We start from the raw sequence: 26,755 nt of genomic DNA on the forward strand, positions 1-26,755 counted from the left end.
GCAAATATCCGTAGCATACAGTGTTGAAGACCAGGTCCCATAACATGTGCTGTGCAGCAATTTTGTGTTACAGCGCTATATGTATTAGACAGAAGTACTCAACAAGTTGGTCTGTTTATCACTGACAAATCACTGCAGGATTTTGGTAATTGTTATCTTGTTCAGCTGTAGGCTGGACGAGACACATCGCAAACTCACTGATTGGCACAAGGTAGTTTTGTGAATAGCTAGAAAGAGTGTTATTACAAGAATAAAAGAAGTTGAACAGTTAACAATATGCCTCCTATTCTTGCTTTCATTGTTCAAGAAAAGTGAATATTTCAAATATAATCAAGTTGTAACCTTTAAATACGCTCTCTTTAGCATGTGTTATGTGAAGAAACATGCAGAAGTATAACACTCTCCTTTTCCACACTGAAATATGCTGGTTAGCAGGTGCTCACACATTTTTGAAATGAGAAATGGGACACTGATAATGCAAGACAATTGTTTCAAGGGGCTCTCTCAATATAAGTAACTCAGTACTATGTTCAATACCTAAAATAGACTCCTTTCAGGGATAAAATATTGTGATTTTTAAAGTTTTAAAGATAGCAGGATTTCTTTAGAAGATTGAACTACGGCACAAAAACCTGACTTGCTCAACACTTGAATTTCTTTTCTTGGAGGAAGAGATCAATGATGCATTATTGGGAATATTTTTAAATAGCATCCAAAAGTTGTGACAGAATATGAAGAAATATCCAGCAGCTCTCACAAAGTCATCTTTGCTTCGCAGGTTATGTTCTGATCACTGTAAGCCCAGTCACTAATTGGGTGACTTGCTGTGAAAAGAGAGACCTGGAACAATATTGCAGCTCTCTCTGGCTCTCATGTTATTGCCCTTGCCCTGGAATTTTTCCCTATCTTGCCCTGCCCAGAAGATTGCCCAAACTGTGTATGAGTTAATCCTGCCCTTTGAAAGCTGGGTTTATTTTCCAGCTCTACTCATCTGGGACAAGCTTCAGCAACAGGGCTACTTTCCCTTGGCTCATGCCCAGTGCCCTGGTAAGTGGAGTTTTGCCTGCTTTCAGCTTGCTTTGAAATTTTGCTTTTTGTGTGTGTGTTCTTTATACTGTATGGGATGAAAGTGCTTTGATTTTACACCACAAGGGTGGTAGTCAGTGTCCTCCAAGATTATGAATTTCTACCAGTTTTTCTTTGCCTTTCCTGTCTAGCCTTGTTATTTCAGAATATTAATTATAGTATCTTGCTCATACAAATATAATTATCTATGAATTATTCAGAGGAAAACACTGACTGGATGCTATATCTGGTTACCTGGATTTTTTCCCAATTATTGAAAACACAGAAGAAGTGAAGCAAAGGTCAGTCTACCCCTTATAATTTACCAAAGGCTCTTAATGTTTCATGGGAAATGACCAGTAAGTCTTGGTCAAGAATCCCTGCTGATTTTATAGGAAATTAATTTATTGAGTTTAGCAAAGACTTTCTAAGCTGGGCTCTTAATTCCAACTCAAATCTTTGTTGCCATAATCCCAGTAATGGCCCACTTATTTGCAATGTGTAAATTTATCTCAGCTAGTAGCTTTTACCTTGGCATACATATTTGTGGACTGGGACTTCACTATCATGAAAGTATCTTAAGCAGTTAGAAGGATTAGACTGAAAGGATGCTGTAGACCAGTAAGGGCACTCTAGAGTCAGGGCTGGTATTTAGTTAGTCCACAATGCGACAACTAGGCCAATGGTTTACAGTTGTCCTCTATTCTAACTGATGAATGCCCATGCCATGTTGTTGTTAACACGCTGAATGTCCACATTTTGAATATCATCGTTGCTTGCCATATATTCTTAAAGATTTCTAAGCTTCTAGTCATTCACTATGTTGCTCCAGATTAACAACAGTAGTCCTGCTGAATCACCAGTGGATAGTATCTGTAGATTTGCTTCAGTCTCTACCTGAGTTTCAAGGAAGTCAAGAATGCTCCTTTGCCTCTACCAACCCGGCCCATGGTGGCCTTTTCTAGATGCTGTGGAGCTGGACAAAACTGAATTTTCAGTATATACAACTGAGGTCCTAGAATTAGTGCAATCTTAGGTTCAATGTGCAAAGCTTCATTATGACTAACTTCAAATATTCGTTCATGGGTAACTGCAACAGAAACAATTTCACCAAAGAATACTGTTTCTAATGGAAAGATGGTTTTCTAATGCAGCTTTTCTAAGCTTTTATGTCAACCAAAGAACTTTGGTCCTATAATGATAGAGTAAAAAAAAAGGTCACCTTTTAAGAGAATAAACATAGGTTTTAAATTATTTTGTTAAGAGTTACTATTTAAGGTTATGTAACAGGCATAAATCTCAATCTAAACAAATTCAGGTTGGCAAGAAACACAGTTTTATTTTCCCATTACTCAACTTAATTTCTGTTTCAAGCTCTGATTTCACAAGGGGTGGCAAACACTTAATCATAGTCAATTTGGCAGGAACTGCATCTCGATTGAGGGGGCTTACACAGCATCACTATGCTGGGGGAAGGGGATGGGGCATTTAATCCTTGCTCCTCATCTACTATGCTGGCTCCTCTTAGAGTTCTCATATGCATCTTTCTTCATTAGCAGGCAGCTCCATGGAGTGTTGCGGGGTTGATTTTGGTCCATCAGCAAGGACTCTTTTGGTCTGGTGGCTGTGCAGTGCCTTTGTACCCTTTTGGGTGTCTGGCAATTGTCTTGGGCATCCAGAACCTCCATAGTACTATGTAAGTTTGCACTATCCATTATGGTAGCTACCAGCCATATGTAGCCAATAAATAAATTAAAATTAAATAATATTAAAACTCAACTTCTTCAGTGACACTAGCCACATTTTGCATGTCCAATAGTTCCACATGGCTCATGGTTACTCCATGGGACAGCCAGGTAGATATTCATCATAGAAAGTTCTACTGGACTATGCTACTCCAAAATCTTGCCTGGCCTAGATAAAAACCAAGTTTTATCTTCTCTTAAGGGTCTTGCCACCTCCCCAGGACTCTAACAAAGAGAAAAATATGTCTATTAGCTCTCAGAAAACATAGATAGATCCCAGCATTTCAGCTGCCCTTCTCCAAAGCTTGTGCCAGAGTAGGGGGGGATTAGGTCCCGCTCTCAGAAATCCACTAGCATCCAGCTCTCATTACATCCCCTCCAAGTTTTGTCTTTCCCTTCTAGCCCAGGAAACTCATTTCTCATCTTTGGGAAAGGAAGCTTTACTATTGTCTATAATAGCACTGTCCAATAGGAATATAACGTGAGGCATGTATATAATTTACATTTTTCCTGTAGCCACATTAAAAAAGAGTAAAGGAACAGGTAAAATTAATTTTACTGTCTTTTATTTAATAAACCCAATATATCCAGAATATTTCGATATGTAATCAATATGAATATTATTAATGTATTAATCTTTTCTGCACACTAAATCTGAAATTGGTGTATATTTTATACTTACAGCCCATCTCAATTTGGCCTAGCCATGTTTCAAGTATTCAATAGTCACATGTGGCTAGAGGCAAACAGTGCAGGTCTCTAACTGGATTCCATTTCATTATTCCTCAAAGGGCTTTTGAAACTAAAAAAATTTTTGTTTTTCTACATTCTGTCATATTCGTTTCCTGAAACAATGAGCAGAGACCAGCCTAAATGAGGGTGAGTGCAATGCTGAGGATCTTGGGGTGGGGTGTAAGACGAGAAAAGCCGTAGCAAGAAAGGAAATATTTAATACTTGGAAAAACAACTACTACAGAAATCATCACTTAAAATTTTAAAAGTATTAGCCTGTCACAGCGAGTTTTTAAGGACATAAAAATTGCTATAGGATTGTTGGAAGTAAATCTGTTTGCTGTGGATTTAAAACAATTTCATTAGCAGTTAAAAATTGCAGTAATATTGTTGTGTATAGTATAACCGCTATGGTAACTGGAAAAAAAAATACAAAAACCTACAGTGTTATTATTGGGAGTAAATCTTATTACTAGGAATAAGGCACAGATAAATTCCATTAGTGGTTAAATCCTGCAATAATACCTCTGACAATTTTTACTGCAAAAACTGTAAAACCCAAAGATAAGAATTTTATCACTAGAAAAGATAATAATAATTCAAGCCTATGGTTGCATTTCATAGTCTTGAATCTCCATTTGGGGAGTTTCTGAAGCAGTGACTAGAAAAGCTGTTTCACTGAAAATAATTTCTGTCATTTTCAAAATTGTCATGGCAGAGAAGATTTAAAGTTTTTAATGCCAGTTTCCACTTATTTCTTTGTATTCTATCTTCATTTTAAGCTTGATGATATTTAAAGGCACAATTTAAATTATTTTAAATGTTGCATCTTCTGTTAGGTAAAACATTTTGCAGTCAACAACCTGGGTCAAGTGGACAGGACAATTAATGTAACTTGCATTAAACCTGGGACAGAGGGAGATGATAAATCAAGATCCAAGTAAACAGGGCATTAGAAGGTGGCAGACACAGTGGACAATCCTGAAAGTGGGAGGGTGAGTAGGAGGTACCTGTTAGTTGATAGGGGAAATGGAACCTTAAGAAAAAGGTAACTTCTAGCATGCTAAAAGATCCCAGCTAATATATGACATAAGGAGTGGTCATGAGGATTGAGGATAAGTGAATTCTTAGTAATTATTATAAAATCCTGAGTCCACCTAAATTATTGCTGTTCCAGTCTTGGTACCAGTTGAATTAATGGGAGATAAATAATGTTAAATGTATTCTTTAAGACTCTTTAGTCCTTGAGGTAGTGATGTTTGGCACTAAGTATTGCCCAAGTATTCCTGAAGGTCTGTTTTGTTCTTTTCTGTCTTATGTTTGCTACCAAACACAATAGCATATGCTACTAGTTACCATTTGACTGTTTACTATGTGCCAGATACTTTATGTACATATCTTCCATTTTCTCAACATCCCAGAAAGGTAGGCATGATTATGTTTTACAGGATCATGCTGGGACTCAGAGAGGTTAGTAATTTGTGTTACTTTCTTGTGTACACACGGAACATGTTCCTGAAACTCTTTGAGAACAGGGACTGTAACTTTTATGTACTATTGGTAATATTTAATATGATCACGCTGGGAGCAGTGGCTCAAGCCTGCAATCCCAGCACTCTGGAAGGCTGAGGCAGGCAGGTCATTTGACCTCAGGAGTTCAGCCTGGGCAACATGGTGAATACAAAAAGTACAAAAAAATAGCCTATCAGTTAATAGAGTTGCTCCTTTAAAAAAAAAAAAAAATTAGCCGGGTAGCACACGACCGTAGTCCCAGCTACTTGGGAAGTTGAGGTGGGAGGACTGCTTGAGCCTGGGTGATTGAGGCTGTAGTGAGCCTTGATGAGGGAACTGCACTCCAGTCTGTGTAACAGAGAGAAACCCTGTCTCAAGAAAAAAAAAAAGATTAATACTCAGTTGGTATTCAATAACTATCAACAAAGCTGCCCAAAAGAGCTGAACATATTCTATATTTAATATTCTTCAATAAATTTAGTTAGTAGACAGGTTGTTTTAAAAAATGTTACAGGGGGAAGAAGTAGCTGCTCTGTAGGGCCTCCAGGAGACAGCTTATGAACATGAGGTCAGCGGCAGAACAGTGTCAAGAGCTGTTCTTGATTCCTTCACTCATTTAGTTAACTATTCTCACCTTGATCTCTTCTTCGCTATCTTGGTGTCTAGAAGGAAAAATAAGAGTTTACATCCAAGACAAATACTTCCCCTAAAAAGAAGAGCTGTCATAAGAAACCATCAGTCTCTTGAAATTTCCCACAACTTGAGGAAGATTCCCTAGGGATCCTACTCCTTTATTTATTTATTTTTTAAAAGACACTATTTAAAACATTATTTTTAAGAGAATTTTTTTATAATAAAAGTCAGTCTCTTTTTTTCTCTCTCTTCCCCCTCTCCCTTTTGAGTAAGGGAAGCATGTTAAAAGAAACCAGAATGACCACATGAGAAAGTCTGAGAACTTACAAAGACAGTAATAAATAGGGTGCAAAAACCTTCTGATCATCATGTGGATTGTTTCTGAAGGGTAACTTGGACGAAAATAATTTATGACCATTTCTACAAATTAGCTATTAAAGAACTCCACACACTTAAAGCCTATTAATGATGCAGAATATATTATTATATGAGATCATAATGGCTATAGGTTGTAGTGACTTCGTAAACCACTCAGGAAGGACATCAGAGAACTCTTAATACAAAATAAGAGTCAATATGATTATTACGATTATTGTAACATTTTAGAATTGACTAGCAAAATAAGCGATAACTATGCTCTTTTCTGTAAAATGCACACTGTGCTCTTGTATTATTAGATCACTTTCTTTATTGAAAGTGGAAATTGAGTAAGATACTGGATTCAAGCCTTCCATCTGTCTCCCCATCTCTCTCGATTCTTCAACATGTCTCTCCACTTTGTCTTGGCCCCCAGTGTCTATAGATGGACCCAATTCTCACTCATCACTGCTCTCCCTGTCCTTGAAAGAATCCTCCCTGGACCCTAACACCTTTCAAGCTACTTTGTCCATGAACCCTGCTTTCCAACTTTCGTAAGATTGAATGATCCTTGTTTCCAGAGCCTATCCCGCTTCCTTTCTTTTTATGTTAGCTTGCCTCTCTTTTTCTCCCCAAACTGCCCATTGCTTGCTGATGCGCCTACTTCTCTGATTATTCCTTCTCAGTCTCTTTCCCATTTTACTCTGCTTATTCCTTAAATGCTAGGATTCCCGAGGTTTCATTCTTTGTCCTGTTTCTCTACGCCAGAGGTCTGTGAACCATCTAAAACTGAAAACAAATTTTTGTGTTTTGAGACAGCACACTTTTTCCCCCTTGAGAAAGTATCTGTAGCTTTCATATTCTCAAAAGGGCCTTTGGCTCTTTTAACAAGATTAAGCGTTCCTGCCCTCACTCTGCCTCCTCCTTTTTGCCTTTGACCACCCTTTTGGTAGGCCAGCTATTCCCAAATCCATCTACAGTTCTCACTGGGGGCAAAAGAGTCCGACAGCGAAGAGGAGAAACCAAGATTCAAAGAAATGTGAAGGCTCCGAACAAGAAGAAATTGTACTGTACACATTTTGTGTCTAGCTCAGCTGATCAATCCCCTTGAAGACCAGTTGACTCAATGTTGGGCGGGGAGCGGGTTGAGGCGGGGTGGCTGACAGGGTCATTACTTCAGGTTGTCAGGTAAGATCACAAGAGGAATTGGTAAAATAAAGGCTGTATGCGCAAAAACCCTAGTTGCTAGTGGCGGAGGAGAAGGCGCGCCCAGGTCCTCGCGGCGATGAGAACACGAGAGAAACCCACAGGCAGCCGCACTGCCCACAGCTGCAGCGAAGCCAGTCTCCAGGTCTGCAATCACCCTTAGGGTCCAGAAACCCAGCCCGGCACCGGCGGCGCCTTTGACGGACAGCCACCTTCTACAATCACCTTCCAGTTCACTATAAACACTCCCTATTCCCCCCGCCTATCGCTTCCTTCTCCAAGCCAATCAGAAGAACGGGCGGGATCGTCCTTAGTCGGTTCCTTTTTTTTTTTTTTACAAAAAGGTTGCCTGTGCGTCGCATTCCGGCTTGGAGAAAAACCACCTCTCAAGCAAGGGGAAGGTGGAGCCCCTTTGATGGGCAGGCAGTTCTACCAATCAGGCTCCCCAGCCGCTCTAAGACCCGGCCGCCGAGGTGGGCGGGGCACGCGCGGGACCCGGCCAATGGCGGCGGGGCGGTGGAGGTTCAGCTGCGGTGGGTAGGGTTAGTGTGAGAGGTGCGGCGGGGGAGGTAATGATGATGGTGGCGGAGGAGGAAGGCGGGGGAGGGGGTGCTGGGCGCTGAGCGGCGGCTCTGGCAGGGTTTGATAGGGTGGGGGACGGTCGCGGGGCGATCCGTCAGGGAGGGGGCGGGCGTGAGGGGCGCCGTCCGCCTGAGGGGCTGCAGATCCCGGCTCCCGCGAGCGCCGTGGCTGGCTTGGCTGTTCCATGTGGCTCCGGCGGGGATGGAGGACTCGGTGGCGGCGGCGGCGGCTGCTGCTGCGGCGGCGACGGAGGAGCGCCTCTGAGAAGGGAACGGGGCCAGACTCAACCCGACAGCGGGATTAGAGGTGTGAGGAGGGGGCAGGAGTGGACGAGCGGAGGGCCCGGGGCTTGGGGTCCGGGCTGGGGGTCTTCTGGTATCGCCTGGGTGACAGGGACCGCGGACGAGCCACCGCCTGCCTCCGCTGGGGGGCAGGGGTCTGAGCTCTGTGCGTGGAGACTGGGCTCCGGCGGACTGTTCCCCTGAGGCTGGGGGAGGGAGGCACCGCACCCTGCACAGTTCACTTGCCCCGCTGGTCATTGCTTCACGCCCAGGCAGGAGTTTCCATTTCCCTCCGGTTGGCAGCGAAGGAGCCCAAGTGGCCTGGAGCCGGGACATTACCCTCTCTCTGCCTGGAGATTTCCCTCCACTCCTCGTTTCCCATCCATTTCCTCCCTCCGACTGAAAAACAGCATTCCTCCTGGCTCCCTAATTTGTTATAAGCACATATTGTCGGACTTAGGCTATTAATTATCGGCTGAAAAATAAAGTTTATTAAAAATACTCCACTCCTCCCTCTGACTGGCGGTGGACATTAAACAGCATCCCTAGACTTTCCCGCTCTGCTCGCCCTTCTGTGATGCTAACAGGGGGAGGTAGGGCCCCGAGTTACCATCTCTCTGGATTGTTGTTGATGCTGACTACCTGATGTGTCGCTCCACGTCTTCGGTGTGAATTGTAATTTCTTCCTTGGTGTTTTGCATCCTTGATGTTACTGGCTTTTGAGGTCGGTGTTTTGTTTCATTGTTTAAAAGACAAGCAGAGAACTGGGATGGTCTTTTGCAGCGTTATTTAACATGGGTGGTTAGTCAACTTCTCATGATTCTCTCCTCATATTCTTTCTCTTTTTGTCTTTGTTTTGCTTTTCAGTCCTCCAGAATACACATATCGCCCCTGAGGTGGCATGGTGATGTCTCCATGAGGGAACCCCCTCCCACTCACCCTGTCACGTATATCATAGTGTTCTTGACTGGGCCATTCATCTAAGATGGAATTTACCCTGTGAAACAGGGAGAAGACTTATGGACCCCAAGCATCTTTTCGAGTTGTAGTTGAGTTTTTAAAAGACATACATGCAAAGTTCCTTTGCTTTGGACCCTCTGCATTATTGAAGCTGCTGTATTGCTAACCCAGAACTGCTCCAGTGTCTTGACTGATCATCATGGCTTCAGTTTGGAAGAGACTGCAGCGTGTGGGAAAACATGCATCCAAGTTCCAGTTTGTGGCCTCCTACCAGGAACTGATGGTTGAGTGTACGAAGAAATGGTAAGATGTACGTGGAGGTAGAGTTTGCTGTGCTGTGGCCTAAACTCTGGGTCTTCTGATAGTTTAGTTACCTTTCTATGGTGCACTAGTGTGTAGAAGCTGGGTGGGGTGCAGGTAACTCTAACAAGTACTGTGCTGTGCACAGTTAGAGCTAGTATCATCCCTGTGGATTTTAATTACTGCGCTTCAGTATGGCTCAGAGGACTGTAACTGTGAGAGCACACTAAATACAGTACATTTGGTTTTGAGGTTATTCATCATTAGTGTTAAAATAACTTTGATTTTTGTAATTTTAAAAAGACAAAGAATGGCTACTGAAATATTGTGAGCATGTATGCATATGCTTTAATATAACATAGGCATATGACTGAATGGAGTTTTAATATAGAAGTCTATATTCTTGTGGGGTGATGGTAATCTATTTTTTTCTTGTTTTTTCATTTTTCCTTGCTTAGGATAAAGAATTTTTCATTATTTGATTAATGGAATGCCATCCACAAAACCTTAGAAATTCTTTTGTTAAATGCTTACTCAGGCAACTGTATTTTATTTTAATTGCCTAATGGGATACATTTCTTGGCCAGATTTAAGGAAGCAATTAGTAGTGCTGGTCTGTGATTGGCTTCTTTCCACTTGAGAAGAGTAAATATAGGGCTTTCTTTCCATTGCCCTGAATGATAAACAACAAAATTTTTTTATTTAGTGAGATAAAAAAGTTAATTTTAAGCAAATGGTCGTTTGGGCCTTGATTTACTGCAGTGATTAAGCAGTAATGGACTTAATTGCAAAATAAGCCCATTTCTTTGTCCACAAGGACTGTAATTCAGGTCTGTGATAACCTTTCTTTTTAACATCCTTTTTATTAGATTAAAAACATAGCTTGCTCTATTCTAGCATATTTGAATATTTATTTGGAACTAGTTTCTGAATGCTTTTCTCTTCAACTTGTTAGGAATATTATTTTAAAATCAGTTTGAGAAATGCATGCACTCGTTACCTACTTTATACCAGGTACTGTGGATTTAGAGTAGAATATGACATAATCCCTGTCCTCAAGGAGTGTACAGTCCAGTGTAAGAGTCACATGAATAAATTCACTGTGAGAGATGCGGTAGTATAAATATGTATGACATAAGGATTTTAATCTGTCTTCATCCAGTTGAGTATCTTTGAGGACAGATTATTTAACTTCTCTGTGATTCAAGTTTCCGTATCCATAAAGGTCATAATGGTGCCACTTCATAGGGAGAGTAGTTGTGAAGATTAAATGAGTTAATACATGTAAAATGCTTGGAACAGTGTCAGGGACATAGTGCCTAATAGATGCCATTATGATGTACAGAGGTAGCAGAGGGAAAAACAGTCAATTCTTTAAGGGTAGAGGATGAGTTGTTGGGATGGCTTCCTAGTAGCTGAGCTGGGTTTTGAAAGATTCATAGTTGTTGTCCAGGAAGTCAAGGGGGAAGAAGTGAAAGACATTCTAGACTGAAGCAACAACCTATGCAGAAAGCCTGGAGGCTTACCTAGCATGGGATGTGCTGGAAATTCAAGTATTATAGTTTGATATAAATGGGGTTTAAAGTGTAGGATTGGGGGGCATGCAGTGAGATGTGAGGTTTGAGAGTCAGGCAGGACTGAAAGCATGTAAAGTTATGTGCTGTTAATAAATGATTTGGGTATTATTCTGTAGGTGATAGGAACGTAGTGAAAGATTTTGAGAAGAGACATTAGGTTTGCTATTGGAAAATCACCAGGACTACAATGTAGACTGAGGATCATAGTAAAAGGATGACCGGAAGTAGCAGTATTAGGGTAGCTATTTTAATAAATAAGGGGAGACAAAAGGTTAGGACTAGGCAGTGGCAAAGGAATGGAGAGAATTAACTGGAGGAACACTCAGAACACAAAATGGGTAGGATTTGGTGGTCATTTCAATTGGGGATTTGAGCAAGATGGGGATGAGGGAGAAGAAAAGGTCTAGATTGACATCCAAGCTTTTGTGTTGGAAATTTGGGTGTACTTATCCAAGTTGGAGAAGGTCCTGATTGCAGGTGTTTCTTAACTTGGCAGTATACTGGTAGCATCAACTTTAAGATGGTTAAATTTTAATCTTTTCCTTAAGGGAAATAGAACATTATCATGTGATTCCTCAGTTAGAAAATCAGTTTCTTCCTCACAGTTTGCAGCCTTCCTGGAATTTTATTTCCCTTGAGCTTTCAAGTTATTAATTTTTCAATAACATTTTAAGTTATTGCTAATGTGTATAAAGGCAAAAGCTACAGTGAAAATTTAGCTTGATTACAGTTGAATAAATGGCTTGATTACTTTTAGGGATGGCCATTATGGTGTCCCTATTAAATCAGGTCTTACGATAGGATTTGGACTTAATACCAGAAGCATCCGGATGTTCTCCTGGAAGTATTGGGGGTGTTAAGTACCCCCTAATACTTCTTGTATTGTCTAGTGGTACTAGAACTTACATCTAGAACTTAATAGTAGAATTATTTATACTAGTTCTAGAACCACTAGAACTTAGATAAGGAACAAAAACGAGAATTTGTCTTTTTTTCATTTGAGAGAAGGACAGTATACCATGGAGGTCCTATTTGTCATCATTCCTTGATAGCCACATGAAGGGGCTGTAGCAAATTTAGAGATGATAGGGGTTTATACCCCCTACTCTTATTGTTGTCCCTATGTCATTTAATTATTAAATGATGTAGCTGTTGGCAAGTGTAAGACTGACCTCTGAAGATGAGTTTGAAAGAGACTGTACTGTCATTTCTCTGTTAGTTTACTTTCTGTTCTGTTCTTTTATCATCTGTAGGCTTTTAGATTTCTGAGAGAAATCTTTACTATATGAGTTCTCAAAGGCTTTACAGGTGTTTAAGGAAATTGTATGAAAGTTGGCAAGTTGGGGTTATGATGATAATTTAACTAGGTTGCAAATTAAATTCTGGTAAAAGCTCTCAAATATATGACATGAATCATTATGTATGAATATGTATTATATTTTGCATGTGTATATATGAACATATTTTATCTTTGTATTTATATTTCTTCCATCTAATTCTTAGTTGTGGTGGGAGGATTAAAAATATTCAAAGTGCCGGCCGGGCGCGATGGCTCAAGCCTGTAATCCCAGTACTTTGGGAGGCCGAGACGGGCGGATCACGAGGTGAGGAGATCGAGACCATCCTGGCTAATACGGTGAAACCCCGTCTCTACTAAAAACTACAAAAAACTAGCCAGGCGACGAGGCGGGCGCCTGTAGTCCCAGCTACTTGGGAGGCTGAGGCAGGAGAATGGCGTAAACCCAGGAGGCGGGGCTTGCAGTGAGCTGAGATCCGGCCACTGCGCTCCAGCCTGGGCGGCAGAGCCAGACTCCGTCTCAAAAAAAAAAAAAAAAAAAAAATTCAAAGTGCCATAAACTTTTCCTAAAAAGTCATGTATTTATTTTAGTTTCTTATTTTTCTATGTCATATAAGAATTCCTTTCCCTTATTTTAAAATATAATTTTAATTATAATTTATATTTTAAATAGGCAGTATAATCACATGGTTCAAAACTCTAGAGGTACAAAAAGGTGAATATATATCCCTGAAAGTAACTCTTCATTTTGTTCATTGTTTCACAGATCTTTGCCAGCCTTGTGACCTCAGGATTTGAAAAGTAAAAAAAGTAGCTTTTCTTAGTGTTTAAGTTTGTGACACTGGCCTGTTAGATAAAATATAAACTCTTTAATCTGATGTTCCAGGCTATGTGTAACTGATCCCAGCTTAGTTTTCCAATTAGACATTAGAAGACTACATGCACTTTAAGTGTTAATTTGAATTTATGAAAACCAAATTACATTAAGAAGTATTAATTTCAGAAATACTTAAGCAAGCATTTCTCTGTTGACCATGGAGTGATATAGAGATACATGAGCCTTGATGTAAATAATCTACTTTTGAAATAAATTTTACAAAGAACAGAAAAAAGCATTAATTAGAAACAAACTTGGTGTGTTTTGTGGGATATGGACTGTCATAAGTAAAAGTGGAAGCAGGGATACCAGCTAGTAGGCTACTGCAGTAATTCAAACAACAGAGTAGTAGGTGGTGAGAAATGATCAGATGTAGGTAGGTAACACACGTATACCCTTACACACACTCAGCACCACCACACTTTATTGAGGTGTGATTTACACTTTTGCATATAGTAAAATGCATCCATTTTAAGTGTACAGTTCAGTGAGTTTTGACAATTTTGTGTACCCATGTAGCTGGATAGTAAATTTTTTAAAAGATGTAGTTAACAGGACTTACTGATGGATTAGATATGATGTAAAGTAAGAGACAATCAATAATGACTACAGGTTTTTGACCTGAGCAACCAGGTGAATGTAATATTAATTGAAGGGATAGGGGAACACTTGGGAAGGAAAAGGTTTGGTGTGAGGGAGAAATCAAGAATTCTGTTTGCTTTTCGTTTGATACATCCAGATGGAGATCTTAATTAAGCAGCTAATTATAAGAGTCTCAAACTCAGGGGAGAGAAGAGGCTGGATCATCTTAGTTTGTAAGTAGTATTTATAACCATGGGGCTATAGGAAATTTCCTATTCATTAATACAGATTGAGAAGAGGATTGAGGACTGAGCCTTGAGGCACTTCAGCATATAGAGGTGAGGAAGGAGAGGAGGAGCCAACAAAGGAGACAGGAAACAAGCAATAATGAGATAGGAAAATTAGAAGAGCATGTTTTCTAAGAAACCAAGCGCAAAAAGTGTATTAAGGGAGCATTTGGCTGTGTCAGATACTGTTGAGAGGCTGAGCAAGGTGACCATTGGATTTGGCAAGGTGGAAAGAACTGATGATTTTGAGGAACGGTTCAATGGAGTGGTGGAGATGAAGGCTTGATTAAGTTGGCTTAGAGGAAAGGAAGTGGTTACAGTGAGTACAGATGATTTTCTTGGAGTATTTTGCTACAAACCAGAGAACTAGGTAATACCTGGAGAGAGACAAGGGTTCAAGGTATAATTTTTGCTTGGCAGATACTGCAACATGTGTAAATGCTGATGGAAATGATTGGTAGAGAAGGAAAAATGGATGATGTGGTGGGAGAGGAGGTAACCTTAGGAGAGAAAAGTCTTGAGTGAGAGAAAGAGAAAAGGATCCAGAACCCAAGTGGAAAGGTTGAACTTAGGTAGAAGCTGGCACCATTCATTGTTACAAGGGGAGAAGCAGGATACATGGGTAGAGAAGCAGATAGGTTGGTAGATTTGGTTGGGGAGGATGTGGATATTCTGTTTTCTCAGGGAAATAATATAAGAAATCATCTGCTGGGAGGGAGGTGACAGAGTTGTTGAAGGACTGAGGAGATGTATGAAGTTGTCAAAGTGAGAATGAATTCACTAGGGAAATGTAGGGGTATTGCTGGGTAGTAGTGATGACCTTTTTAACTTTGTGATTATAAATTTTAAGTGAATGCAACCAGCAATTTTTTAATCCAACTATGTTCAGTGCTTGGGTGCAGGCATAGAATAGGTAGAGTTGGATTTGACCAGGATTGGATTTGGTCAGGAATGTATAACTGAGGGGAAGAGAGACAGGGAAACTGAGAGCAAATGTGCAGGAGTGGTTTTAGTGATGAACCATGGAATATAAGCTGGATAAGGAGGAAAGTAAGTATGTGAAAGATGGGATAGTCAGTGAAAACATGAAAAGGATAATGATTGAAAGATTTTAAAGAGGTTGAAGAATTGTTGGGGTTGGGAGCTGGAAAGATGGGAGGTGGAGGAGTATGAGATGCTTGATTTTGGATGTGGTTAATGTTAATGACAAGATACTGGTGGTGTCCTTGGATCACATGTGCATATCTGTTACAAAAATGAGCACATATCCCAATATATTTTTAATATACTGCATACATGAAATATGAGTATACTTTAATTTCCTTTAATAAAATAAATACATTTAAAATAAGTAAATTTAAGTAGAATTTCTTGCTGTGTTTGAGTAGATGATCTTTTGCACCTTCCAGCTATTCCTATTCCTTGTTAGAGACTATAGCTATTAGTATATGACCATGACGGTTGGTGACTGAGGTGAAATGGAGTAAAAGATTTTTGGGTATGAAGAGGGTTGTCAAGGAATTTAGAGGCCAATGTGCAGGCAGATTATTTGTGTGGCTCTTGTAGTTGCCAAGAATAATGGAAGGAGAAACATTTAAGACAGGGAGTCAGGTGCTAAACTTACTATTATTATTATTTTTTGAGACAGTCACACTCTGTTGCCCAGGGTGGAGTGCAGTGGCTCATTGCAACCTCTGCCTCCTGGGTTCAAGTGATTCTCATGCCTCAGCCTCCCAGGTAGCTGGGATTACCGGCATGTACCACCATGTCTGGCTAGTTTTTTTGTATTTTTAGTAGAGATGGGGTTTTGCTATGTTGGCCAGGCTGGTCTCAAACTCCTGTCCTCAAATGATCTGCCCACCTCAGCCTACCAAAGCGCTGGGATTACAGGTGTGAGCCACGGCACCTGGCCTGGTGCTAAAATCTTTAATGTATGAGGGGAGAGATGGAGCAGAAGGTTAGAAGACTGCAAAAGGGAGAGGTAAGGTAAGAAAGGTATTGTTCCCTAATTTCTAGGCTTGCTTCTAGAGAGGTTAATTTGTAATACTTTCTATGTTGCAAGTTATGTGAATCTTGAACATCTTATTCCTTGAAACAAAACAGCGCAGTCTTCTTTTCTATATTGTAAGTTGTCAAAGGCATATGATTTTAGCAAATACTAAATTGATGTGTTACTTATTTGTAATTTCATGATAGTATCTTATGAACTGATTTTTAAAAAAATTGTAATTGTTACATATTGTGTTTTATCCAGATTTTAAGTCTTTATTCTATGTGAAGAGCAGTTTTATAAAATTCAATTGTGGTGGACTCTTTAAGGAATATAGTGGAGCCACTTAATGCCATAATTAGATATTGCTGTGCTTACATCATGATTATGTCTACACATGACTCAAAATGTGCCTCTAGATCAAGAATTGGCAAACTCTGGCCTGATCCAAACTGGCTCTTTTGTTCTCTAAAAAAACAGAACAAACTTTTTCTGTAAGTCTTCACACTTTGGGAGGGGCCGAGGTGGGAGGATCCCTTGAACTCAGGAGTTCAGGAGTTCAAAACCAGCCTGGGCAACATGGTGAGACCCTATCTCTTAAGAAAAAAAAAAAAAGAAAGAAAAAGTTTGCTGACTTCTGCTTTAAGTCATGGGAGTTGCTTGCAGCTAGTGTTTAGGGAATACAAGAGTCTAGCACCTTTCTGTTTTCTCTGTGCTCAGGCTCTAAACTATTAGTTTAGTCTTATTCTACTCAAACTACATAAGCAATGGAGGAAAGACCATTGTGCCTGTTTCCCAGCCTTATAGAAAGAAACTTTAGAACAGCTTCTGACAACATTGAGGTCTGTGTATGTGTAAAATATACATTTTCTGGCAGTGTGACCATGGACGAATTATCTCTTACTACCTCTTCTGTAGTAGAGATGATAATAACACTACTTCCAGCATAGAGTTGTTTTGAGGATTAAGTAAGATAATACCTGTAATAAAGGGGTTAGAACAGTGTCTGACAGAGTAAGCACCCAGTAAATTTTACCCATTGTTGTTATTATTTTTTATCTGATAAATAAGCAATGAGTGATGAAGAGAACTATCTAGAGAGAAAGGTTAGAGTAGGTGGGAAGAAGATTGTAAATATAACCTGAACTTTTAAGAGTGTTAGAGAAAGATGACCTGGCATAGGTTGGAGTGACCAGGGAGGTAGGAGTAAATCAGGAATGTTCTAGCAGAAGTACAGTGCTGAAATGAGCTAAGTTTAGACAATACTTTGACTTTTGGGGAGAGGAACTACATATTTTTGCTTCTAAAGCAAAATCAATTCCTATGGTTTTGTAACTTTATTTCCTTTTTATAATAATTTCAAGCAAATGTAGGGCTAAGAAAACTAACTTAATTCCTCCAAAGTAGAATTAATTTGCTAGCGTTTGTGTATGCATGTTTGTATGTGTCCTGTAGTGTTTGTGTCTGTGTGTTTGTATGTGTCCTGCAGTGATGTTTTATGATATTTATGATGTATTTTTTTCTTTTTTTTTTTTTTTGAGACAGAGTCTTGCTTTGTCACCCAGGCTGGAGTGCAGTGGCACAGTCTTGGCACACTGCAGCCTCTACCTCCCGGGTTCAAGCAATTCTCCTGCCTCGGTCTCCCGAGTAGCTGGGACTATAGGTGCATGCCACCATGCCCAGCTAATTTTTTGTATTTTTAGCAGGAATGAGGTTTCACCGTGTTAGCCAGGATGGTCTCGATCTCCTGACCTCGTGATCTGCCCGCTTCGGCCTCCCAAAGTGCTGGGATTACAGGTGTGAGCTACCGTGCCCAGCCGAGTCACCATGCCAAGCCATTTTATGATGTATTTCTTTTTTTTGATATTTTAAAAATATATTATTTCTGAATTTTAAAGAGTCTTGTCACTACCTGGAATAAAGATTATATTTTCCAGATTTCCTTGCACTTGGTGTGGCCATGTGATTAAATTCTAGTCAATGGAATATGAGGGGAATTGATGTGTACAACTTCCAGTTAGAGTCTTTGAAAGGAATGAGCCTGACTTCCTCTTATCTTGACCCATTCTTGATAACTGAGATATGGACCCAGGAAGAATAGTGATTTTCAACTATGTGAATGAGATCAACAACAGGGAGATGATGGGTAACAAGACTGAAGAAAGTCAGGGTCCCAATATCATCAGGTTGCTTCCAGCCATAATACTTCTGAGCTGCCTACTTAGACTTTTTTTAGGAGAAACATTTTCTGTCTTATTCAGCTACTATATTTTTGGATGTCTTTGTTACAACAAACTAATCTTTACCCTAGCTAATACATGTTGTGGTTAATTAACCCTATTATCGCTAAGATAAAAGTCAAAATTTCACATCTTGGAGTAAGAGAACATCTTGCTCTGCACCCTGTTTATCACTCTAGCTTCTCTCATCATTCTCCTACTCCTGCTCTTTCATTCTGAATTACCCTGAATTCATCATAAATGCGTGGTTTCTTTCAGATCTTGGCTTTTGAATGTGGTCTTCTTGCCCCACCTATTCCTATCTCCTCTACTTCCAGAATTTTCTGGCCCCCCTCCCCCCTGCCGCCCCAACCCGGTAACCTCCCAGGCTTCTTCCCAAAGCATTTCTGAGAGAAGATGTTACTGATTTTGGACAATTCTAAGGCTTCAATCCCCTTTTCCTATGCAACTCCCCCACCCAGCAGAATCCATGGCTCCCCACTAATCTTAGGATCTATGAAACAGGCAAGGTCTATTTTGTAGATTCTAAGAGCTGGATAATTTTTTAAGGTGTAGACAAACATCTTTGCTAGAGGTTCTTCTTTGTGTCTCTTACGGTCATCTTCATTTGAAAGTTATGCTACTGAGTCCACATTCCTTTGAGGGCAGATTGGCTTTCCAAATAGATTGGTATCATATGAACTGTTTTTTTCTCAGCTAATAATGGCAATACAGATGTGTCTCAAGCAGATACTTAGTTTGCAAAGAAAAATAAATTCATTTATACTTTACCATCATCTTCAGCTATAAAGTGTATTGTCAGTAAATTTCATTGCCACGAAATTGATGCAGTTGTCTTCCACTGGTTCAGCAGCCATCTTTATTCCTGCAACAAATAGTTTCTTGCGAGAGGAAGCAATTTGGAAGATCTGAGGTCCCTTTCCTCTTCCTGAGGCCCTTTGCTCCACTGGCGACTGTCTGGGCAGGCAGCAAGGAGTTGTTTCCCAGTGCTTTTTGCGCTCCTGGCTGCCGACTCTGGCTGCTAAAGTATCTGCCACCTGCTACAATTTATGTTGTTTTTCTATGTGACGGTTGTGCATTTCTTTTTTCATTATCTTTTGTAGCCACAGGGGTCTCACTGTGTTGTCCAGGCTAGTCTTGAACTTCTGGCCTTAAGCGACCCTCCTGCCTTGGTCCCTCAAAAGTGCTGGGATTACAGGTGTAAGGCACCATGGCCAGGGCCAGTTTTTCCTTAAAATATTTTTTTCCTGTCATGATTTTAAAGAAATGAACCCAGGATCTTTTTGTAGTATGTGATTTTCATACATTATTTTGGTATCAAATCTTGATTTACATACTTTAAAAGTTGATTTCTAAAAGGAAATTTTAAGGGATTATGTGAGGAGGTTTTGTTCTTATGATGTAGTTTAGTTTCACATGAGTTTTGCAATTAAAATGCCCAGGGAACTTAAAATTAGGCATTTCTAGAAATGTGCTATTGATGCATCAAGTGTGTTTGTTCTGATTTTTTGGGAAATTTCAACAAAAGAGCCATTGAACTTGTTCACTGCATGATATAAAAATAGTTCAGGAAAAATTGCATAAAGCATTTTGATTACTCAATATGGATGTTCATATTCTACATTAGGACGTTTGCATATTTGTTCAAAGGAATGGAACTGAGTTTGAAACAGAGGCAGTGAACTTACTGCAGGATGTCATTGTACCTGGTATTTGTCTTATGTATCACTGTTAAAGTGATATTTTTAGGCCGCTTTGCTAAATGGCACCTACTGATTTTCTTTAGTAAGTTTGGTTTATTAAAAAATTTCCTGGTTTTATTAATCCGGGTATTGTTATTTTGAAAATAGTTTTAATACAGTTTTTTTTTTAAACCTGTAAAATTACCTTTAAAAAAAAAATCACTTTAAAATTTGATACCCCGCCTATGTCCAAAAGAGTTTGTCAGCCTAAGAATTTAAAATAATACCATGTTGACTGATTTAGGGATATAAATAGAATCATGGTCTTACAGGAGCAGAGAGCACATATTACTAGGCACTTGAGAGGAGTTAGTTGCTGCTATTGGAGACTGGATTTGGTTCTGAGTTTATTGGCAGCCAAGGCAAAAAAGGATGCACATTGGCTCTTGTAATAGTCCTCCTGGCTAAAGAAAGTATATACATTTGTTTGCAGACTTTTCTTAGACCTTAATCCAAAAGAGGATTTTTATTATGAAAATAAAATATGACATTGGATAAAATCTCCAACTACAAAAGACTCAGAACCATTGTTAAATTAGATAATGTTTATGTCGACCCTTCGTGAAGACTTTTTATGAGGGGGTATGGCTGAGGAACCTAGTTTTCTGATCATCTAATTTAAACCGAGAGTACCACTCGGGAAATTTAAAAGAATGGAAATTTAACGTGAATCATTTAGTTTTGTGCTGTCTAGTGTAGAGGGAACTAACTATATGTGGCTATTTACATCTAAATTTAAATCAATTTAAATTAAATGCAAAATTCACTTTTTCAGTTACAGTAGCCACATTTCAAATGCTCACTAGCCACATATGGCTAGGGGCCACCATGTTGGATAGTGCAAATATGGAACATGTCCCTCACCACAAAAAGTTTTACTGGACAGTGCTGATTTAGCCATTGCCTCCCAAATTGATTGTCCTTAGAATTGCTGGGGTGCTTTGCAAATATGGAGATTTCCGTATCCCCTAGGAGGTCCTGATTCTGTAGGTGTGTGATAGTGATGGCAAATCTGTCATTTTAGAAGTTACCCAATTGCTGAAAAGTATCAAATTAGGTCTTAGAACTACCGTATTTGATTCTTTCTTAAAAATCCATCTGAACAAAGCTTTGGCAGGTGCTGGATGACAGTTCTATTGGTACTCCAAAAATGTTTATTGACTTGAAATTTTGAGTTGAATTTTCTTACAGTGGTTCAGCTAATTTGTGATTTTCTTTCTGATTAAAAATGAGAGCAATGTATTTTAGCTATGCCATTTTAGCTGTCAAAATTAACAAACATTTGAACAGGTTCATTCATTCATTTAAAGACTGGTTTGTTCTCTTCCATATAAGCAAAGAATGTTGAGAGACAGCTATTCTGACTGTTGAGGTAGAATTTTTTTTTTTTTTGAGATAGGGTCTTACTCCCATCACCCAGGCTGGAGTGTAGTGGTGCAGTCTCGGTTCCTGGGCTCAAGTGATGTCGCTCATCTCAGCCTCCTGAGTAGCTGGTACTACAGATGTGTGTCACCACGCTCGGCTAATTTTTTGTATGTTTTGTAGAGGCGAAGTTTTGCCATGTTGCCCAGGCTGGTCTTGAATGCGGGGCTCAAGTGATCCACCTGCCTTGGCCTCCCAGAGTGCTAGGATTACAGGCATGAGCCACTGTGCCAACCAGAATAATTTTTTTTTTTTTTAAGAAAAGTTTTGAAACTTCTTAAGTACTTGTGCTATAATTGTACTTCTAGACAATATCACTAGTAGATCTGCTCATTTTTTTTTCTCTGAAGCATATCTTAATTCTCACATTGATTTTTCTATTCCATTGCCTTGTTTCCATCCTTTGCTGTCTTTTGCCAAGGGCCATGATTCACAAACTGCGCCAAGGAGCCCAGAGGCACTGCAGAGAACTCACAAGGGAGCCAAGAGATGTTTAACAATTTTGAAGGAAGCATAGCAGCATCTGTTGGAAACCACACAAAGTATAGTTGGTCTTCTGTATTTATGAGTTCTGCATCTATGGATTCAACCAACTGTGGATTGAAAATATTTTGAAAAACAGAATTGTATCAAACATGTACAGATTTGTTTTGGTCATTATTCTCTAAACAGTACAGTATAACAATGTTTACATAGCATTTACATTGTATTCAATATTATAAGTAATTTAGAGATGACTTTAAAGTATACAGAAGGATATCCATAGGTTATATGCAAATACTGTGCCATTTTATGTCAGGGACTTGAGCATCCTCAGATTTTGGTAGCCTCAGGAGGTCCTGGAACCAATCCTCCACTGATACTAACGGAAGACTATACTAGCTTGAGGTAGTTCAGTTTCAAAATTAGATTACTACATTCTTTTCAGTGATACCACAGTTTTACAAAGCTGGGCTTTTGGCAGTTGCTATGACAAAAAGCAGATATCACATGAAGATCTGTGTGGAACAGGAAATTAGGGAGGCAGTGTCCAATCTAATTCTCAAGTTTGAGATTAGATTGTCAAGTGTCCAAAACAGGTGCTAAGTTTTTAGGACATACATCCTTCTTAAGTTGTTTGGACCTGACTACTTAATAAACAAAATGGTTAGGTATTTCTTTTGGCTTGGGGGTGAGGGAGTCTGAAAAAATTACACATTAAGGGCCTTGTCAACCCAGAAAGTTTGGGAACCTCTAGTGTAGGCTTTTGTGATAGCACTTAATGCTTTCCTAGCCCCTTTGGTCTCCCCTTTGCCTATATTACTGCCGTAGTTGTCCTTCTAAAATTAGCCTTCCTTTAAATATGTCCTTATTCTATTTTACTAGTCTTCTTCCAACCATTTCCCTTAAGATTCTGAAATCTTGTTTTTACTACATGCAGATAGTTTCTCTCAAATTTTATCTTTTATTCTTCTCTTTCCCATCCAAAATCATTAAATGCAGAAAGCTGTGTAGTAAAACCCTATCTCAAAGTAACTTAATTGAAACTAGATTTATTTATGCAATAAGTGGGTCTAGATATCAAATTTAATGGTTCAGCTTTAATTTGAAGAGTACTCTAATTTGCAAAATTACTTTTAAAAATTGGCTAATTCATTTATTTTGAAACTTTTTACGGAAGTAATTTTAGGCTTACAGAAGAGTTGCAAAGATAGTATAGAGTAAGGGTATAGAGCAGGGGTGTCCAATCTTTTGGGTTCTCTGGACCACATTGGAAGACCTGTCTTATAAAATATACTAACACTAATGATAGTTGATGAGCCTTTTTTTTTTTCTTTCTGAGACGGAGTCTCGCTCTGTCTCCCCGGCTGGAGTGCAGTGGGGCTATCTCAGCTCACTGCATGCTCGGCCTGCCGGGTTCATGCCATTCTCCTGGCTCAGCCTCCCGAGTAGCTGGGACTATAGGCACCCACCACCGCGCCCGGCTAATTTTTTTGAAGTTTTTAATACAGACAGGGTTTCACCGTGTTAGCCAGGATGGTCGCGATCTCCTGACCTCGTGATCCACCTGCCTTGGCCTCCCAAAGTGCTGGGATTACAAGCGTGAGCCACCGTGCCCGGCCGATAGTTGATGAGCTTTAAAAAAGGCAGTAGAATGGCGTGAACCCGGGAGGCGGCGGAGCTTGCGGTGAGCGGAGATCGGGCCACTGCACTCCAGCATGGGCGACAGAGCGAGACTCCATCTTAAAATAAATAAATAAATAAAAATAAAAAGTCCCTGCATAAATCTCATAATGCTTTAAGAAAGTTTGTGATTTTGTATTGGGCCGCAGGTTGGACAAACTTGGTGTGGAGAGTTCTTATATATCACATCACCCAGTTTTTTTCGGTAAAATTTGAATAAATAAATTTACCATTGTCATTTATCAAAACTAAGATTAATGTTAGTATAATATTATTAGGCAAGCTACAGGCTTTATTAGATTTCACCAGTTTTCTCACTAATATCCTTTTTCTGTCCAAGGATGTAATCCAGGATACCACATTGCATTTAGTTGTCACATTTCCTCTAATCTGTAACAGTTTTTAGTGTTTTTTTGTTTTTCATGACCTTGTTAGGTTTGCCAGGTGCTGGTTAGGTTGTTTTGTAGAATGTCCCTCAAATTGGGTTTGTTTGATGTTTTTTTAATCATTAGACTGAGGTGATGGAATTTTGGTAAGACACCACAGGTAAAGTACCTCCAGCCCCCATCACATAATGTATCACATGATATCAACATGACTTAATATTTACCTTGATCACTTAGTCTGTGGAGTGTCTCCACTGTAAAGTTACTATTTTACCCTTTCATATTTTATGCATTAGAAACCAGTTTCTAAATCCAGTATACACTCAAGAGAATTAAGTTTCATCTCCTGGAAGGGGAAGTATCAAAGAATTTGAACATATGTTACAACTACCACAGAACTAATAAATATTGGGGGGAAGATATTTTGAAGTTATGTAACTATCCTATTTCTCTTTAAAGTTTTGGCCACCAATTTAAAATTCATCAGTAGATTTTGCTTGTAGCGATTGCTGCTGTGTCCTAATGATAATTTTCTGTTTCCTTTATTCCTTCTACATTTGTTTTTGAAATTTTTCTGTAAGCAAGGTTTGTTCTTTATTCCTCATTTATTTATTCAGTTACTTATTCATATCAGTGTGTACTTAATGGTTATTTATAAAACAACCTTTTGATATCATTACTGCCTTTTGTACAGAGGCTCTGACAAGGAGGTACATTGTTTTTTTAAAAATAACCCTTTCTATTTTTAAAAAGAATCTTTATTTTGAAATAATTTCAGATGTAGAGAAAAGTTGCAAACACAATACAAATAATGCACATATACATTTCCCCTCAGTTCCCCAAGTGGCAACATTTTACCGTGTTTGCTTTATTAGTCTCTCTTAAGCTATTTTTTATGTAATTTTTTTCTTAACATTTAAGAGTAAGTTGTACCATAGTGCCCCTTTACCCATAAACACTTCAGTACGTATTTCTTAAAAATAGGGATTTTTTTTTTTTTTTTTGAGATGGAGTCTCACTCTGTTGCCCAGGCTGGAGTGCAGTGGTGCACGATCTCAGCTCACTGCAACCTCCGCCTCCTGGGTTCAAGCGATTCTCCTGCCTCAGCCTCCTGAGTAGCTGGAACTACAGGTGCTTACCACCACACCTGGCTAATTTTTTGTATTTTTAGTAGAGATGGGGTTTTGCTGTGTTAGCCAGGATGGTCTCGATCTCCTGACCTTGTGATCCACCTGCCTCAGCCTCCCAAAATGGTGGGATTACAGGCAGGAGCCACCATGCCCTGCAAAAATAGGGATTTTTTTTTTTTTTTTAAAACATAACCACAGTTTAATTTGTCAAAATCAGGAAATTTACATTTGTATGTAATACTGTTACTTAATCTATAAGCTTAATTCAGATTTCTCCAATTAACCCAAGAATTCCGTTTATAGCAAAAGAAGAATTTTTTCCTCCCTAGGCCAGGATCTAATCCAGAACCATATGTTACATTTAGTTGTCACATCTCTTTAATCTCCTTTAATCTAGTAGAATTCCTTAGTCTTTGTTTTGACACTTGACACTTCTTAAGTGTCAGTTCACCTTGACACTTTTGAAGAATGTTCCTCAATTTGTGTTTGTCTGATATTTACTTATGATTAGGTTCAGGTTATGAATACTTTGCAGTAATACCAAAGTAAAGCTGTGTATTCTCTGCGTCAGGAGTCACATGATATTGATTGTGCTGTGCTTCAGGAGAGCTGTTGTTATGATTTCAGTTCTTTTGCATTGGCTGAGGTATTTTATGTCCAATTATGTGGTTGATTTTAGAGTATGTGCCATGTGGTGATGAGAAGAATGTATATTCTGTTGTTTTTGGATGGAGAGTTCTGTAGATGTCTATGAGGTCCGTTTGATCCAGTGCTGAGTTCAGGTCCTCAATATCTTTGTTAATTTTCTGCCTTAGTGATCTGTCTAATACTGTCAGTGAGGTGTTGAAGTCTTCCATAAGTCTCTTTGAAGGTCTGTAAGAAATTGCTTTATGAATTGGGGTGCTCCTGTCTTGGATGCACATATATTTAGGATAATTAGTTCTTCTTGTTGAACCCTTTATCATTATGTAATGCCCTTCTTTGTCTTATTTAATCTTTGTGATTTAAAGTCTGTTTTGTCTGAAATTAGGATTGCAACTTTTGCTTTTTTCTGTTTTCCATTAGCCTTGTAGATTTTTCTCCATCCCTTTATTTTGAGCCTATGGGTGTCATTGCATGTGAGGTGGGTCTCTTGAAGACAGCATACCAGTGAGTCTTGGTTCTTTAGGCAGCTTTCCACTCTGTGCCTTTTAATTGGGGTGTTTAGCCCATTTACTTTCAAGGTTAATATTGATATGTTTGGATTTGATCCTGTCATCATGATGTTAGCTGGTTATTATGCAAACTTGTATGGTTGCTTTATAGTGTCACTGGCCTGTGTACTTAAGTGTGTTTTTGTAGCGGCTGGAAACAGTCTTTCCTTTCCATGTATAGTGTTTCCTTTAGGAGCTCTTGTAAGGCAGATCTGGTGATAATTAATTCCCTCAGCACTTCCTTATGTGAAAAGGATTTTATTTCTCCTGTGCTTATGAAGCTTAGTTTGGTGAGATACTAAATTCTGGGTTGGAATTTCTTTTCTTTAAGAATGTTGAATACAGGCTCTCAGTCTCTTCTGACTTGTCAGGTTTCTTTTGCTGAGAGGTCCACTGTTAGTCTGATGGACTTCTCTTTGTAGATGACCTGACCTTTCTAGCATTTTTTCTTTCATTTCAACCTTGGGGAATCTGATTATGATGTGTCTTGAGGATT

At 39.2% G+C, this 26,755-nt stretch overlaps 1 protein-coding gene across 2 annotated transcripts in view; it reads left to right on the top strand.

Moving 5' to 3' along the window:
• The first annotated feature begins 7,804 nt into the window (after nt 1-7,804).
• EHBP1 (EH domain binding protein 1) overlaps nt 7,805-26,755 on the top strand; it is a 317,715-nt gene continuing 298,764 nt past the window's right edge. For both annotated transcript variants that reach the window (XM_011956827.1, XM_011956828.1), the window contains exons 1-2: nt 7,805-8,138; nt 8,981-9,376. In XM_011956827.1, coding sequence (XP_011812217.1) covers nt 9,273-9,376 — 104 coding nt within the window. In that variant the 5' untranslated portion in view covers nt 7,805-8,138; nt 8,981-9,272. The remainder of the gene's footprint in view (nt 8,139-8,980; nt 9,377-26,755) is intronic.

The sequence above is a fragment of the Colobus angolensis genome, unplaced genomic scaffold (genome assembly GCF_000951035.1).
Source record: "Colobus angolensis palliatus isolate OR3802 unplaced genomic scaffold, Cang.pa_1.0 Scaffold425, whole genome shotgun sequence".
In the NCBI taxonomy this organism is placed as follows: domain Eukaryota; kingdom Metazoa; phylum Chordata; class Mammalia; order Primates; family Cercopithecidae; genus Colobus; species Colobus angolensis.